The sequence below is a fragment of the Ammospiza caudacuta genome, chromosome 5 (assembly GCF_027887145.1).
Source record: "Ammospiza caudacuta isolate bAmmCau1 chromosome 5, bAmmCau1.pri, whole genome shotgun sequence".
NCBI classification, from domain to species: Eukaryota; Metazoa; Chordata; class Aves; order Passeriformes; family Passerellidae; genus Ammospiza; species Ammospiza caudacuta.
In genome coordinates, this window is record NC_080597.1 from 40,992,433 (window position 1) to 41,005,733 (window position 13,301).

General features: G+C 41.0%; 2 protein-coding genes across 4 annotated transcripts in view; both read left to right on the forward strand.

The window, feature by feature from the left end:
- Positions 1-9,648, forward strand: part of OSBPL8 (oxysterol binding protein like 8) — an 82,916-nt gene extending 73,268 nt beyond the window's left edge. For all 3 annotated transcript variants that reach the window (XM_058804564.1, XM_058804562.1, XM_058804563.1), the window contains 7 exons: positions 457-546; positions 1,108-1,244; positions 1,577-1,762; positions 4,066-4,153; positions 4,538-4,640; positions 5,194-5,299; positions 5,514-9,648. In XM_058804564.1, the coding sequence (XP_058660547.1) occupies positions 457-546; positions 1,108-1,244; positions 1,577-1,762; positions 4,066-4,153; positions 4,538-4,640; positions 5,194-5,299; positions 5,514-5,649 (846 nt within the window). In that variant the 3' untranslated portion in view covers positions 5,650-9,648. The remainder of the gene's footprint in view (positions 1-456; positions 547-1,107; positions 1,245-1,576; positions 1,763-4,065; positions 4,154-4,537; positions 4,641-5,193; positions 5,300-5,513) is intronic.
- A 298-nt stretch (positions 9,649-9,946) lies between these two features.
- On the forward strand, positions 9,947-12,559 carry BBS10 (Bardet-Biedl syndrome 10). The gene is made up of 2 exons (XM_058805679.1): positions 9,947-10,023; positions 10,092-12,559. Exons 1-2 carry the CDS (start codon positions 9,962-9,964, stop codon positions 11,848-11,850), a joined length of 1,821 nt encoding a protein of 606 aa, XP_058661662.1. The 5' UTR covers positions 9,947-9,961; the 3' UTR covers positions 11,851-12,559.
- The last annotated feature ends 742 nt before the right edge of the window (positions 12,560-13,301 follow it).

Genomic DNA, 13,301 nt, shown 5'->3' on the forward strand with positions numbered 1-13,301 from the left:
TCAGTTGAAATTATAGGGGAAACATGAAAGTTGGGAGGCTGTGTTAACTGACAATTTGCCTTGTCAGCCCACAGGATACATGTGCAGCCTGTCAAAAGGCCAAAGAAAATCCCTGGCAATCGTTACTGTTTCTACAAAAGATAATCTCTAGTAACAAATGGTCCTTGGCAAAGCCATGAAATTAGTGTAGCAAATTATTGTGTCCTTCGGTATATCGTGTCACTGTTTTCTGCCTTATTTTCTGTTTTCTTTCTTTCAACATCTGCTAGAGAATACTTTTACTCAGAAAATCTTCTAAGAAGGAAAGAAGAAACTATGTACTCTGGTTTTAGACTTCTTTAAGATCAATAAGTAGAAGATACAATATTAAAGATATCAGGGCTGTTTACGGCACATTTCATAAATTCACAATATGTTATTAAAATAAACTTGAAACCATTTGTTTTTGTTTTGCAGCCTTTTCTGGGTAACAATGACAATGTTAATCAAATATCAGGGAGAATTAAGCTTGGCAAAGAAGTTCTGGCTGTTTTAGAGGGTCACTGGGTAAGTAGTGAGTGATGCTCTTTTATAAATTCTGGCTGACAGTTGAGACAGGTGAAAACAGCACTTAAATGCAAAAAAGACTCATGTTTTTAAAAAAATGAAGTACTGCTTTTGCAGAAAGTATTCCAGGAAGTATAGAATCAACATTGTTCTATTTCCAGCTCTTAAAAGATGGAAAAGTTTAAGTAGTTTACAAAGAAAATTAAATGTTCCTTCACAATGATCTTGTGAAATGTTTTGGTATATGCATTAGTACTATGAAGAATTTTTATGGCATCAGCATGACATATTTGAGGTTGTTTCAGATCTGGTGAGGTGACATGGCATCACTCATTTTTGAATGTAGTAATGATTCCATTGCATCTCTGTTCCAAGCTAGAACCTAGCACAGAGAGCAGAAATTGAATTTTAAATTTAGCATATCTAATTATTCTTAACTGCATGCATTCTAAAGAAAAGAAATTCTTATTACAAAAAAAAAAAAAAGCTCATGCCCTGTTTTTTTGTTATTTTGACACTCTGAGATAATTACAATTAAGAAACCAATCATATCTGTTACAGGACAGTGAAGTTATTATTAGTGACAAGAAGACAGGTGTTTCAGAGACATTCTGGAACCCAACATCTGAGATAAAGCAGCGTAGATTACATAGATACACTGTGAAGTTTGAAGAGCAAGATGACTTTGAATCAGAGAAGTAAGTTCACTATAGAACCATGTATTTATTTTTCTAAAATAAAACTCATAATCTTCTCCAAAATAGAAGCAAATTATCATTACTTTCCCATATTTGATGATACTAGCCTTTGATAATAAAAGAAAGTAACACTGTTAAATATAAGATCATTATTTATATGGATTAAGTCAGAGAAATCTTGATAGAAATGTAGATAAAACTTCTATTAAAATGGTAATATTCTCTTTGGAGGGTGGTCCATTTACTTAGCCTATAATTGAGGAAATTGTTTGCTGTTATTTCTGTCAACCAGATTGTGACTCTGGTGATTCTGTATATTGTTCATTTGTCAGGCTTTGGCAACAAGTGACAAAAGCAATAAATAATAAAGACCAAACAGAAGCTACTCAGGAGAAATATATTCTGGAAGAAGCTCAGAGAAAGAGTGCCAAAGAAAGGAAGCTTAAGGATGAAGAGTGGGCATGCAAGCTGTTCGATCAGGATTCAATCACAGGAGAATGGCACTATAAATATGCTGAGTGAGTCCTGGAGTGCTTGGTAATGTTGCTGAGCCTCTTCCTGTGGTTTCAGCAGCAAAAGAACTGATACATATAGCTTATTTATGTATAACAACATAGCTGTGCTATGCTCTAGATTTTTTGGGGCATGTCAGTTTGGTGTTTGTCCTCCCTTTTTTCCCCCTAGACTGACATCTGTGCAGATTTTCCCAAACTGGAAAATATTGTACATATGGGCATACCAGCTGGAAATCAGAAAATCTAGTGTCTGAAAATCAGAGAAGCCTGTGCATAGTTGGATTGAGCCATTTAATTTGTTATATATTAGAATAACTCTAAGAATAGCAGCTTTGCAGCAATAGTTAATGCTGGGACGAGGTGGCTCTGCCTGGCTGTCAAATCTGTCCTGCATGAGTGTCTGTGAATCTCTTTGTGTGATGCTCTGGGGCAGAAGCTGAAGATGCAGCTGTCTCCCTGACTGCTGGAAGGATGTATTCTGTGTCCTCACCAATGTTGCAAAAGTCAGCTTGAAGCTGAGCCCTTTACAAGTGATGGTTTTCACAGAGCACCCATGTTCTGCTGATTTTCTTTTCAGTACCCAGCATGCTTCTGTGTTGTAGGGATTGTAAAATTTAAAAGGCCAACAATGATACAATGAAATTAGGTAACTCTGAATCCATGGATGCTGGAAGCATATTCCAGTGGCTAAACATGGGAGGCCTTTACCTTTCTATACAAGAATGGTGATATTAAGGTCATAGCCTAAGTGTATGTACGGGGAAGAGTACAAGAATCCTGAGTACTCTACACATCTCAAGCAAATTTGGAACTTGGAGGTTTCCTGGAACCTAACAAGGAATCTCTGTATTTAACAACTCTCAGTTAATTCCTTTCCCATTTCATTGTCTTCTTATTAAGTTTGTGCAGACTTTCACCACCGAAAACATCGTGCAGCAGGGAAATTCCCCAACTAGATCAAATGCTCAGTGAAGCACCCTCTCTTGGTTTGAATCCTCTAGTGCTGTTGATGCCTCTTCCTGTTTGAGAGTTGGGAACAGTCCAGCTGAATAGACTGCCCATACTCTTGAACCCTGTGCAAAACCATTAGGAAGAGGACTTTACTTGAAATCTGTTAGACTACTTGAAATCTGTTAGACTTTAGAACCTATCTTGTAAATCTGCGTTATTCCTGATGTCCTTGAGGCCTTGTGCTTCAAGGATGTGTCACAGAAATTTTGCTATGTACCAGAAAGCAGTCTGCACTGACAGCGTTCCCTGGAAAAAGCCTCTCCTTTCAAGCATATAATGTTGGCTCACCACCTGGTCCATGTAGAGAGCAGTCTTCTACACTTACTGTGAAAGATGTGTTCAGTGAGCTGGAACATTTGTTAAGGTATCTGGATTATGGATTTAGGCATCTGGATTACAAATAGAGAAGAGAGCAATGCCTAGTTCTTAACCCAGTTACCTCAGATGACATTTAATTCAAGTCAGGTTAAGCTAAGATGTGAGTGCAGACCTGTGTTCACAACATCTGAAACAGCTACAGCTATTTAAAAGGCATGCAAAAGGACACAAAAGGAAATCCCTGCTCAATATACTCTGGCTAAAGCTCTGCGTCAGAACATCCTTCCTGCAGCTCACTTGCAGTTTCTGTCCTGAAAGCTCTGTAATCACTGGTGACATTGGCGTTTTCCTTTGGCTGCTTGTTGTTCTCCAGTGAGTTATGTGTCTTATGCTGTTGTGGTTTTTAAAATTCTGAATCAGACTGTAATTGATAAAGCACTCTTAAAAATCAGAACAAGAAAACTGTGCATAGCTCGTTAGCATCTCATGAAACCAGTCTCAATTACCATTAGCTGCTTTGGGATCAAAGCAGGTTTGAGGCAACTGATTCTTAAACTCTCCTTCATAGGCATATTTGAAAAGGAAAAATGAAAACTCAACAAAAAGCAGTCTAAATATTTTTAAATTCCTCTAATTTCCCTGTAGTTCTAAAATAATAACTGTATCTTAAGCAGAAAATCTTTCATGATTCAATCAGATATGATCGGCAAAAAAAAAATCATTATGGTATTGTTGGTTAATGTAATAGTTTGTACTCCTATCAGCTGGCTGGGGGTTTGATCTGGACATGAAGTTCATTTTTTAGCTCTGTTGGCCCTGCAGGTTAAGACTGGACCATAAGTAGAAGATAAGATCATAATGCCATATCTGATTTCTGTGTAGTGAGAGTTTTAGCCTCTTCATACTGAGTAGTTTCTGAGCAAGGAAATATTTCTTATTGAAATTACTGTAGTGTTAACATTATTTACTTTGTCTAGTACCAGACCATGGGACCCTTTGAATGATATGATCCAGTTTGAGAAAGATGGTGCAATCCAGACAAAAGTTCGACATCGGACACCAATGGTATGTTCCAGTTCTGACAGCACATGCAAGATCCAGGAACTTGTATATATTGTATATTATGTGTATAAAGATCATTAGAGCATTGGGATTAATGGGAAATGTTGTTTACACACAATATTCAAAGTCTTTCACTTCTGTGTTGCATCCTAAGCAGCAGAAGTTACTTGATTGGGTAGGAATATAAAATATGCAAACTTGAGCTCAGCAGTTTAGTGTGTATTTTCCCTTAAATGGAAAGATGCACAAAATTCAGACTGCTAATACATAAAAAATTTTAACTTAGACTGCTCTTAGATATTGTGCTTTTAACTGTCATTGTTGGAATGTGCTGCTTTGCTACAGTTCTGGTTCTCTGGAAATAACACACAAATTTATGAATTTTAGGTTACTGTTCCAAAAATCAAACGAAAGCCATCCGGTCTGAAGAAAGGAGAGTGTGGTTTCTCATCCCCAGAGCCTGATAACCAGGACTCCTCTGGGAGTGAAGGTACAAAAAGATACATTTACTTACACAAATAATAAATTTATTTGAAGCTGAAGAGTTCAGTGTCATAAGTACTCTTCTTATCACAATGTTTTTACAATATTTTAGTTCTATCCAATGTGAAGCATGTTCTGGAAAACAAAGCAGAATGGCTCATGGTTTTGATTGCAAATTTTCCTGTCTTTTTAAATGCAGTGTAGGTAGGCTTAAGTGCTGTACATATTTAATATCTAGGGGGAAAGAATGATGTTCATAAACTGTTTTCTTTCTTTAAAATTTACTTTAATTTGTAGATTAGTATGTGGCTAGAGGGTAAATTTTTCTTGTTGATAATGTTTGCAGAAGCTAAACAATATGATGAGTGTTTAAAAGATATTTCAAGCACTAAAGTTGCTGTTCTGTGGTATAGGTGACTCTGAAATAAAGTTTTCAATAGAAGCTAGTTAGAAAATTTTCTCCTCATTTTTGCTACAGGTTTAGTTTGTCTTTTGCACTTTGTTCCTTTTATGGCAGCAGTCACTTCAGTCAATTACATCTGGCTTTTGTATCCTTCTAGCACAACTTATGAAGCATAATACAAGAATAAGGAAAAAAGGGACAGACCTTGGTGAACTACATAGTGCCATTGAGTCTATAAAGGAAACACAGGAAGACATTAAGAGGTAGTACTAATTAAAATGCTTTAAAATTATTTAGAGAATAGTAATCTTGTAGGATTTTTTTTTCTCTTAGAGGCTGGTATGCATCTTTTCTCAAATATTGATTGCTCATTGATGTTTCAACGTTTTCCTCTAAAGCTGCCTTCTGTAGGGAACCCTAACATAGTAGAAAGTGTCAAATTGTGTAGTCTGTAATTTACAATTTTCTATCTTACAGGGAGATCATGGCGCTACGAAATAGAGTCACTTCTAATTCATCACCCTGGGACTACCATTCCTTGCAGTTTAAGCACTATGTCTTCATTGCACTTATGGTTCTGCTACAGCTTATCATTAATGTCTTGTTCAAATAAGAAGTGTGAACAAGGGCCTTCTTGAACTGGAATGATCAAACTTTTACTGGGGACCATATTTTAAGCTGGACTTTAAATGATGCAATATTATGTAAAAGAACTGTGTAGCAGCAACTTACAGAACTTTGCCTCAGCATTCATGGTTCAGAATCATACTTGTGTCTACCCAGTTGCAGTAAGAACTGTGTAAGTGCCAGTACACTCTTGCTCCTGGTGTGTGCCTCTGTCTCGCAGTCATATGACATCAGCCTTGTGTTTATATTGCGTCACACGGATGACTCTTCACCACAGAATAGATCAAGTTCAACACTGAGGTCAGACCCCATAGGTAGGATGTGAGTCCTTTATGGTAGAATGATAAACAGGCATACTTCATTACATATATAAACTTATCATTTTTGTAACAAAAAGTTTTGAAGTAGCCATCAGCTTTTGTAAATGGCATTGGGTGTTTGGAAGTAAACTTTTGTTTAAGGTCAAACAAATACATTATTATAGGAAAAATTGTGTGTGTTAGGAAATGGCAAGTAAAAAGTCTTTGGGAAATCTGCAATATAATGTCCTTGATTAGTTTTGGAAGTATGAGGTTTTTATCCTGAATTACTGTAGGCTTGTAAGCCAGCTGTTTTATAGTTTTAAAACTTAAGATTCATCTTAAAAACATTCCCACATCTACTGTACAGAGCACATTTTTAACAGTACAGCAGCCAGGGAGGTACTGTTTTGGTCTACTCTCTCATGAATTGCAAATGTCAAGGATTTATGGTATGTTTGTAAGTCTTGAAAAATCTACAGCTTTGGATTTACATTTGTTTATGGCCATGTCATGGTAAGCAGACAGACTGCTGATGCCAGGACTCATGGGTATTTTTGAAACAAAATGTCAAGGGGTATGCTTAGTGTGTAGCGTGAGCTGAATCTCCAAAAGGCAGTGTAGAATAGGATTCAGGCACTGTCATGAGCAGAGTTGCAAATGACAATGTGTGTGTTTACACAGGGAAAGCTCAGAAGTTGTGTGATGGCTAACACCATGTATCTCAAAACAAGTAAGAGGAAAATCCAAGTGTTTGAAATCCCTCTGTACTGCAAGTATATACCACCTACCAGAATACATGGATGCACCTTCTTAGTATGCTATAGTCATACACATTCATGCAAAGCTTAAGTTTAAATTCAAAACCAGGGTTTCTAACATTTTTTATTTGAAGAAATATATGCATGTATAGAATTTGTAAAATTCCAGCCAAAAATGTAGTGCTGGTATTTATCTGGTGAGTTCCCTGTGCCAGTCAAGCATACCAAGGCAAAAAGGGGCTGTAGAAATGAAAAAGTATTTTCAGTACCCCAAGTGAGACAACAGGAGGATGAGTGGCACAGTGTGAAGGACAGCCAAGTTTGTTTTCAGAGGATCCTCTCAGGAATCAAATCCATCCTGGGCAGTGGAATAGTTTGAAAGTCATGTTTGGCTTTTTGCCATGGCCAGGTTATGCCTCTGCCTTGGGCAGCCTGCCTGAGTCTCCAGGTGATCTGCCTTTCTGTTCTGCATCAGTCTCACTAGTATTTAGTAAAAATACTGTTTACTCGTTTGTCTGTCCAGCTTATATATTTCTGTGGCTGACACCCATGCACCTCCCCTAATCTTTTACCTTTCCTCTTCTGTGGGCCTCAGCTGTGTGAAAGTCTATTGTGTAAGCAGTGAACTTCAGCATGTTTCGTACAGCTTCACATCAGCATGGTTTGGTCTTGAATATAATTTTTCTGGAACGTGTTACGTTAACCAGATCTTGTAGCCATGGGCAAGACCAAACCTGGTTGGACTTCTATTAAATCCACAGCTGATTTAACAGGGGCAAAATTTGTAAACATAAAAAGTCCTTTCATAAACAAACAAAATAATTACAAATGCCTCAGTCTCTAAATGGAAACTGAAGTTACCCATGTATGAAATGGCATTAAGAAAGCAGAGTATTACGGCATTCACTTTAACAGTCTTAGCCTGGAATTTGGCTGTTCATTATTGCATTCACATGTCAAAGCTTCACCTGTCTTAAGATCCATTACAAGCCTTTAAACATACTCTGAACATGAGAATAATCCAATGAGTGAGATTTGGGCAATAACTTCAATCCCCTAAAATAATATTCTGCTAAATTTGTGGTGCTGAAACTCTTGACTGATAGTTTCGAGCTTTTGTCTCCTTGTAAATAGAAATGTACTTCTGCCTTTTCATGCTGATTTTTTCAATCACTTCTATTGAAGAGCAGTGAATAACAGAGTTTGCATGCATTTTTACATGGACCACATGGTAGTGACTGGATTTGACCCAGCCAGCTGGCTGGCTGGCAGTGTTGGACAATGTCAGACTAAAAAGATAATCCATTGCTGAAGTTCATGCTTAGCTCACGATGAGTGAAAGACTTGAACAGAGCAAAACAAAATCCTTTTGCTTATTTTCCTTTTCAACTTATTTTTTAGAGTTGAATTCTGTTGAAAAAGTGGTTTTAGTGATGAACTGGAAAGGTGAAGGATGTGTGATGAAACTTCTTGAAAAGTAAGATTGCAGACTTCTGCAAGACTTTATGATTAGATAAATTCTGAAAAGTACAGTGAAAACCTAGTAATTTGCTGGATTTTGTATATTTCCTCATTTGAATAGAACAAAGAAACTTCTTCCCTATTTTTTACTGTACAGTTGGTCACAGACATGTATGGATCCTTTTTTTAGTGCGTCACCATTGTCCTCTTTAGCCATGATGTACAGCAGATCTTGACTACTACCTGCTTAAGACTGAGCTCTGCACATATATAAAAATTGATTGTACAGTTTGCAGATGCTTGATGCTTGAGGGCTGTGGCCTTCTAGTTTTTAAAGTTTATAACAGCACTTGTTTTCACATTTGATTTTGAATTCCTGTTTTGTTTGGGTTTTTTTCCTTGTACAGGAAATATCTGCAGAATTTGCCATGTGGTTTTGTTGGGTTGGTTTGTTTGTTTTCAGATGCACTCTATGCCTTTAATTTGCCATTTAGGTACAGATTGCCTAACTGGGTACAGATAACCTAAGCTAAGAAAAAGTAAATATGCCATGTGAAATACAACAAATATCATTTTCAGTAGATGATGTTTCTTGGATTTCATGTGTTGATTCCTTTTAAATAGTTGATATCACTTGATGAGGGTGTATAGTCTGGTTTTCGTGTCCTTCCTCCCACTTATGAAATCTCACAAATTATTTGCAAGGTTGTCTTGTAAAATGTAGTGGTTGTGGTTTCTTCTTTTTTGTTTGTTTGCTGCCCTTGTGTGCCTTTGGCAATTTTTTTTCCTCCCTAGATTCATGTTTATGAAACAGACTTTGTATGTCAGTTTCTTAAAGGCTGTTATTTTTAGCTATTACCATTGTTTTGTAAATAATGTGTAACAAAAATTCTGTACATCTCTACGTTTTAATTATTTTTATTTCAGGAGTACCCGCAAATCACAGAAAATTTAGCAGATATTCAAGTATTGTAAACAGTGCCTTCTTGATGGGTTTCTATGCTGTTCTGAGACATGTAAAGATTTGTCAAATTTGTGCCATATATAATACCAGATCTTTTGTGAGGGCTGTTGTGTTTGAGAACTGATGTTCCTGCTTAGTCATTCTCTGGGGGGGAAAAAAATCAGCTCTTAAAACATTACACTATTTCTTCTTTCTGGCTGGTGAGCCGAAAGTCGAGGATTTGGGATGTTTACAGTGAAGCTGCACTACTTTGTGGTAATACAGAAATAGCTCGAATGATGTAACTTCGGGGTGAGATTATTTGGGCTTTTTCTCCTTAACTTTTTCTCCTTTCTGCCCTACCCCGGCCTTTCGCTCTGCCAAGCGGGAAGATTAGCCCTCAGGACACAGCGCCCGCTTCCCCGTCCCGCGTGTCCCGCCCTGTCCGACACCCGGGATCACGGCTTTGTGTGAGGGCTCTGAGCTGTTACGGCCCGCCTCCAATAAAGATGTGTCGCACCTCCGCGTCTCTGGGCTCTGTGCGCCGCTCCCTCTCCCGTTCCTCCGTCCCTCCCGCGCGGCTCCCGCTCCCCGTGTTCCCCCTGTCCCGCCCTCCGCCGCTGCCCGGGCGCGGCCCGGCCCTGACGCTCGGCGGGCGGGCGGAAGGAAGGGGGGAGGGAAGGAAGGGGCGGCCCGGGCGCGGCGGCGATGGCGGCGGCCGGGCCGGAGCGGCCGCGCTTGTGGCAGGAGGCGGCGGCGCTGGCGGGCGCGGTGCGCGGCGCGCTGGGGCCGCGGGGCGGGCGGGCTCTGCTGCTGCGGCCCACGGGCGAGGCGATGCCGACGCGGGACGGGCGGCGGCTGCTGGAGGCGCTGAGCGTGGAGCCGCCGGCGGCCAGGTACCGCGGCGAGGGGGCCGGGCGAGGCCGGCGGGGGCGGCTCCCTAACGCTGGCCGTGTCCCCGCAGGATGATGGCGGCCCGCGCCTGCAGCCACCGCGCCGCGACGGGGGACGGCGCCAAGAGCTTCGTGGTGCTGCTGGCGGCCGTGCTGGGCGGGCTGCGGGCGGCGGGCGGCGGCGCCGGGCTGCGGCGGGCGCTGCGAGATTTCGAGGCGCAAGTGCTGGAGCGGGCGGCAGCGCGGGGGCTGCGGCGGCACCTGCGGCCGGCGCCGCCCGGGTCGCTGGAGCCGCTGCTGGAGCCGTACCTGGCCGGCCGGCTGGGCCCCGGCGAGCGGCGGCGCCTGGCGCGGCTCTGCGCCGAGATGTGCCGGCGCTGCGCCCCGGCCGCCGCCACACGGCCGCAGGTGCTGCGGCTCCTCAGCCAGCGGTTCGCGGAGCTGCACGCCGCCGTGCCCGGCCTGCCCCTGGCGAGCTCCAGGGTCCTGCCCGGCATCGTCCTCCGCAGGGACTTCGCTGCCTACTGCCCGACGGACGGGGAGCTGCGGGCCCTACTCGTCACCGAGCCCCTGCGGCCCGCCCTGACGGCCCCCGGTGTGGAGTTCGTTGTAGACTCCGAAGGTCAGTACCAGGCTTCCCTGCGCTGGATCGCTAAGAGGACAGAAGCCTTAATGAAACACTTGCAGAGTAACAACGTTAAGCTGTTACTGTCCAGTGTGAAGCAAGAAGATGTAGTTATCTACTGTGCCAAGTTATGCGGTGTGTCTGTGGTAGAGTGCTTATCCTCGGAGGAAATGGCCCTTATCAGTGAAATCACTGGTGTCTCCCCTTACGTGCCTTTTGGTGATACCATGGACAGAGAGATAACCGAAACTGCAGTGGTAACCTTTTGTCGGCCCTTGCTGCTTGTCTCCAAGAGATGTATCCACGTTGGCTTCGCCAGTGTGCGTGCCTTCCAGCCCCACTGCCTGATCCTGTGTGGGCCGGTCGATGGCGTTAATGAGCAACATGCTGCTGCTCTGCAAGAGGCGTTCACAATGCTGCAGCAGCTGTTCAAAACAGTTGATCAGAGGGGGGAATGGAAAGCGGAAGGTGAAAGCCAGAGTAAAGCCTCAGATGTTTACACTTGGCATTCTTCAGCGACTCAGAAACAGCTGGTAATAGAAAATACTTGTAATATTAACCAGGTTCCTGAATGTCAGCTGATAGCACCTAGTGACGAAACAGAAAGGAAAACTTTTCACCCTGATAAAAGTGATCTGCTGGTCCACAATCAAAAGAACCACAGCACTCCTGTGTTAGTGGCACTTAACACTGATACAGTCACTGCGTGTGAGTGCCTGGATGTGGGCAAAGGTCTAGAGAAAACATGTTGCCATATAGTTCCATTTAAACAGGAGGAGAGTTGTGCAGATGTTGGACAGGATTACTCCAACTGCCTCATAGAAGCAGGATCAGTTTTGCCAGTAGGAGGTTACTTTGAAATCCTGTTACATTATTATATTCAGGATTATGCAAAACAGTGTCAGCAGTCAGAGTTAACCATTGTATCTAACGTAGTTGCTGATGCTTTGCTAAGTATTCCCAAGGTTTTGTACCAGACAGAACGAGATAGCTTTACCAAATTCTATCTTGAAGCCATTAATTTACTCAAAAAAAATCAGCCACTGCCTGTAAACAATGAAGGCTTAGAGTCAGTGTATTGCAAATACCAGTTAGTCATTTCAGTTCTTCATTGTCTTACAGAGCTTCTCTCCATAGACTTAGTAATTGGTATTAGGCGGCCGCTCCAAAAAATTGAGGATCATGACTCAGAAGATGACACTTGAAATAATTAATAAAGAATGATGTTTATATGTGTTGTTTCCTTGTGTCTTCTTGTCAAATGGACACCCTCAAAAGTCCGTGCTGGAGACTAAAAGATGCTTCTTCTCTAAGAAGATAAAGGCTAACCAGCAGAGACTGTGGAAAACTGGGTTATGAACAATATGACCTTGACATTTTGAGCATGAGGGAGTGTAGCCATTTTCCACTGCAGATGTGCAGTGCCGTCTCTATCCACATGCTGAGGATTCTGTGTACATTCAAGCCAAGGGTCAGCTTTCCCTCTTTTGGTGGATTGAGTGCTTTCACAAGCTAGATGTAATTTCTTTTCTTGGCATGTTTAAAGTTGCCAGTATGACAGGAGCCGCTGAACTTTCAAGTTACAAACCAAAGGGTAGATTTTGTAGCCTTCATAATTAGCCAGATTAATTTTTTTTTTTAAATAAAAGTATTTTGTATACCTCATAATTTTGACTATAAAGGCAAAAATCTAACTTGTTAGCCTCTTCCCAATGAAGAATTTTCTGATAGGAGATGCAGCATTTTTATCTTCCATTGAGTTCATTTCAGTTAAACTAGAAGAGTTAAGAATAATTTCATACCATGACTTTATGGCAGCTTCTCTGGAAAATTAGTTTATATGGCATTGCTTAATACAACTCTTTGTTTTAACTACAATGGGTTGAGTTGTGGTCTTGGTATAAAAGGCTATGTACTTACAGGAAAAAAAATAAAGCAGTTCTGTTTGAAAAACTTGAGACAGTTCAGTCTTTGATCATTAAGGATGTTATTCTGGGTTTGTTTTTGGTTGGTTCTGGTTTTCCCTAATTCTTTTTTCCTTAGAGTTTTCACCATAATAATATTTGCTTTAAGTCCAAAGCACCTGCATGTGAACCTCCCTTTCTGCTGGGTCCTAAAAATTATAGGTTTGATGGAGGAGGTTTTTGAGTAACTTGACCAGCTGCAGCTGATAATGGTATCAAGTTGGTTCTGTGTGCATTTCCCAGTGTTGCATAATACTGAGAGTAATGGTTTTGTTTGGCTTTTTTTTTTTCATTCTATTAAATAAAATTGAGTGGGGCTGTTTAAAGCCATAGGCATAAATCATATTTACTTGCTATACCTGAGATGATTACAACTAGAAAAGAGATTTTTTTTTTCCCCTCCATTAATTTAGGCTTTTCCTTTTTCAGTTTCTTCATAAGACTTAAACTACCCAAATTCTTTCAGGTGTTTTGTCAGCAATGCTTTGTTTGACTGCAACTTTCCATTGACATTTTACATATATTCCTGGTAATAAAAAACACGGTAATATTTTTTTTTTCCTGACAAATACACTCTTACAGACATCTGCAGATGAATAATAGTGAAACTCAGGGCTCACTAGAGCGATTTCTGTACCAAAGAACTAAGGACAGTAATTGTTTTTGTTAGAATCTTTTGGCAGGTGTGGAGG

Bases quoted from the DNA above. Each gene is read 5' to 3' on its own strand.
- BBS10 (XM_058805679.1), top strand. From the start codon at position 9,962: ATGCCGACGCGGGACGGGCGGCGGCTGCTGGAGGCGCTGAGCGTGGAG. The intron at 10,024-10,091 runs GTACCGCGGCGA...GTGTCCCCGCAG, and splicing joins GTGGAGCCGCCGGCGGCCAG to GATGATGGCGGCCCGCGCCT.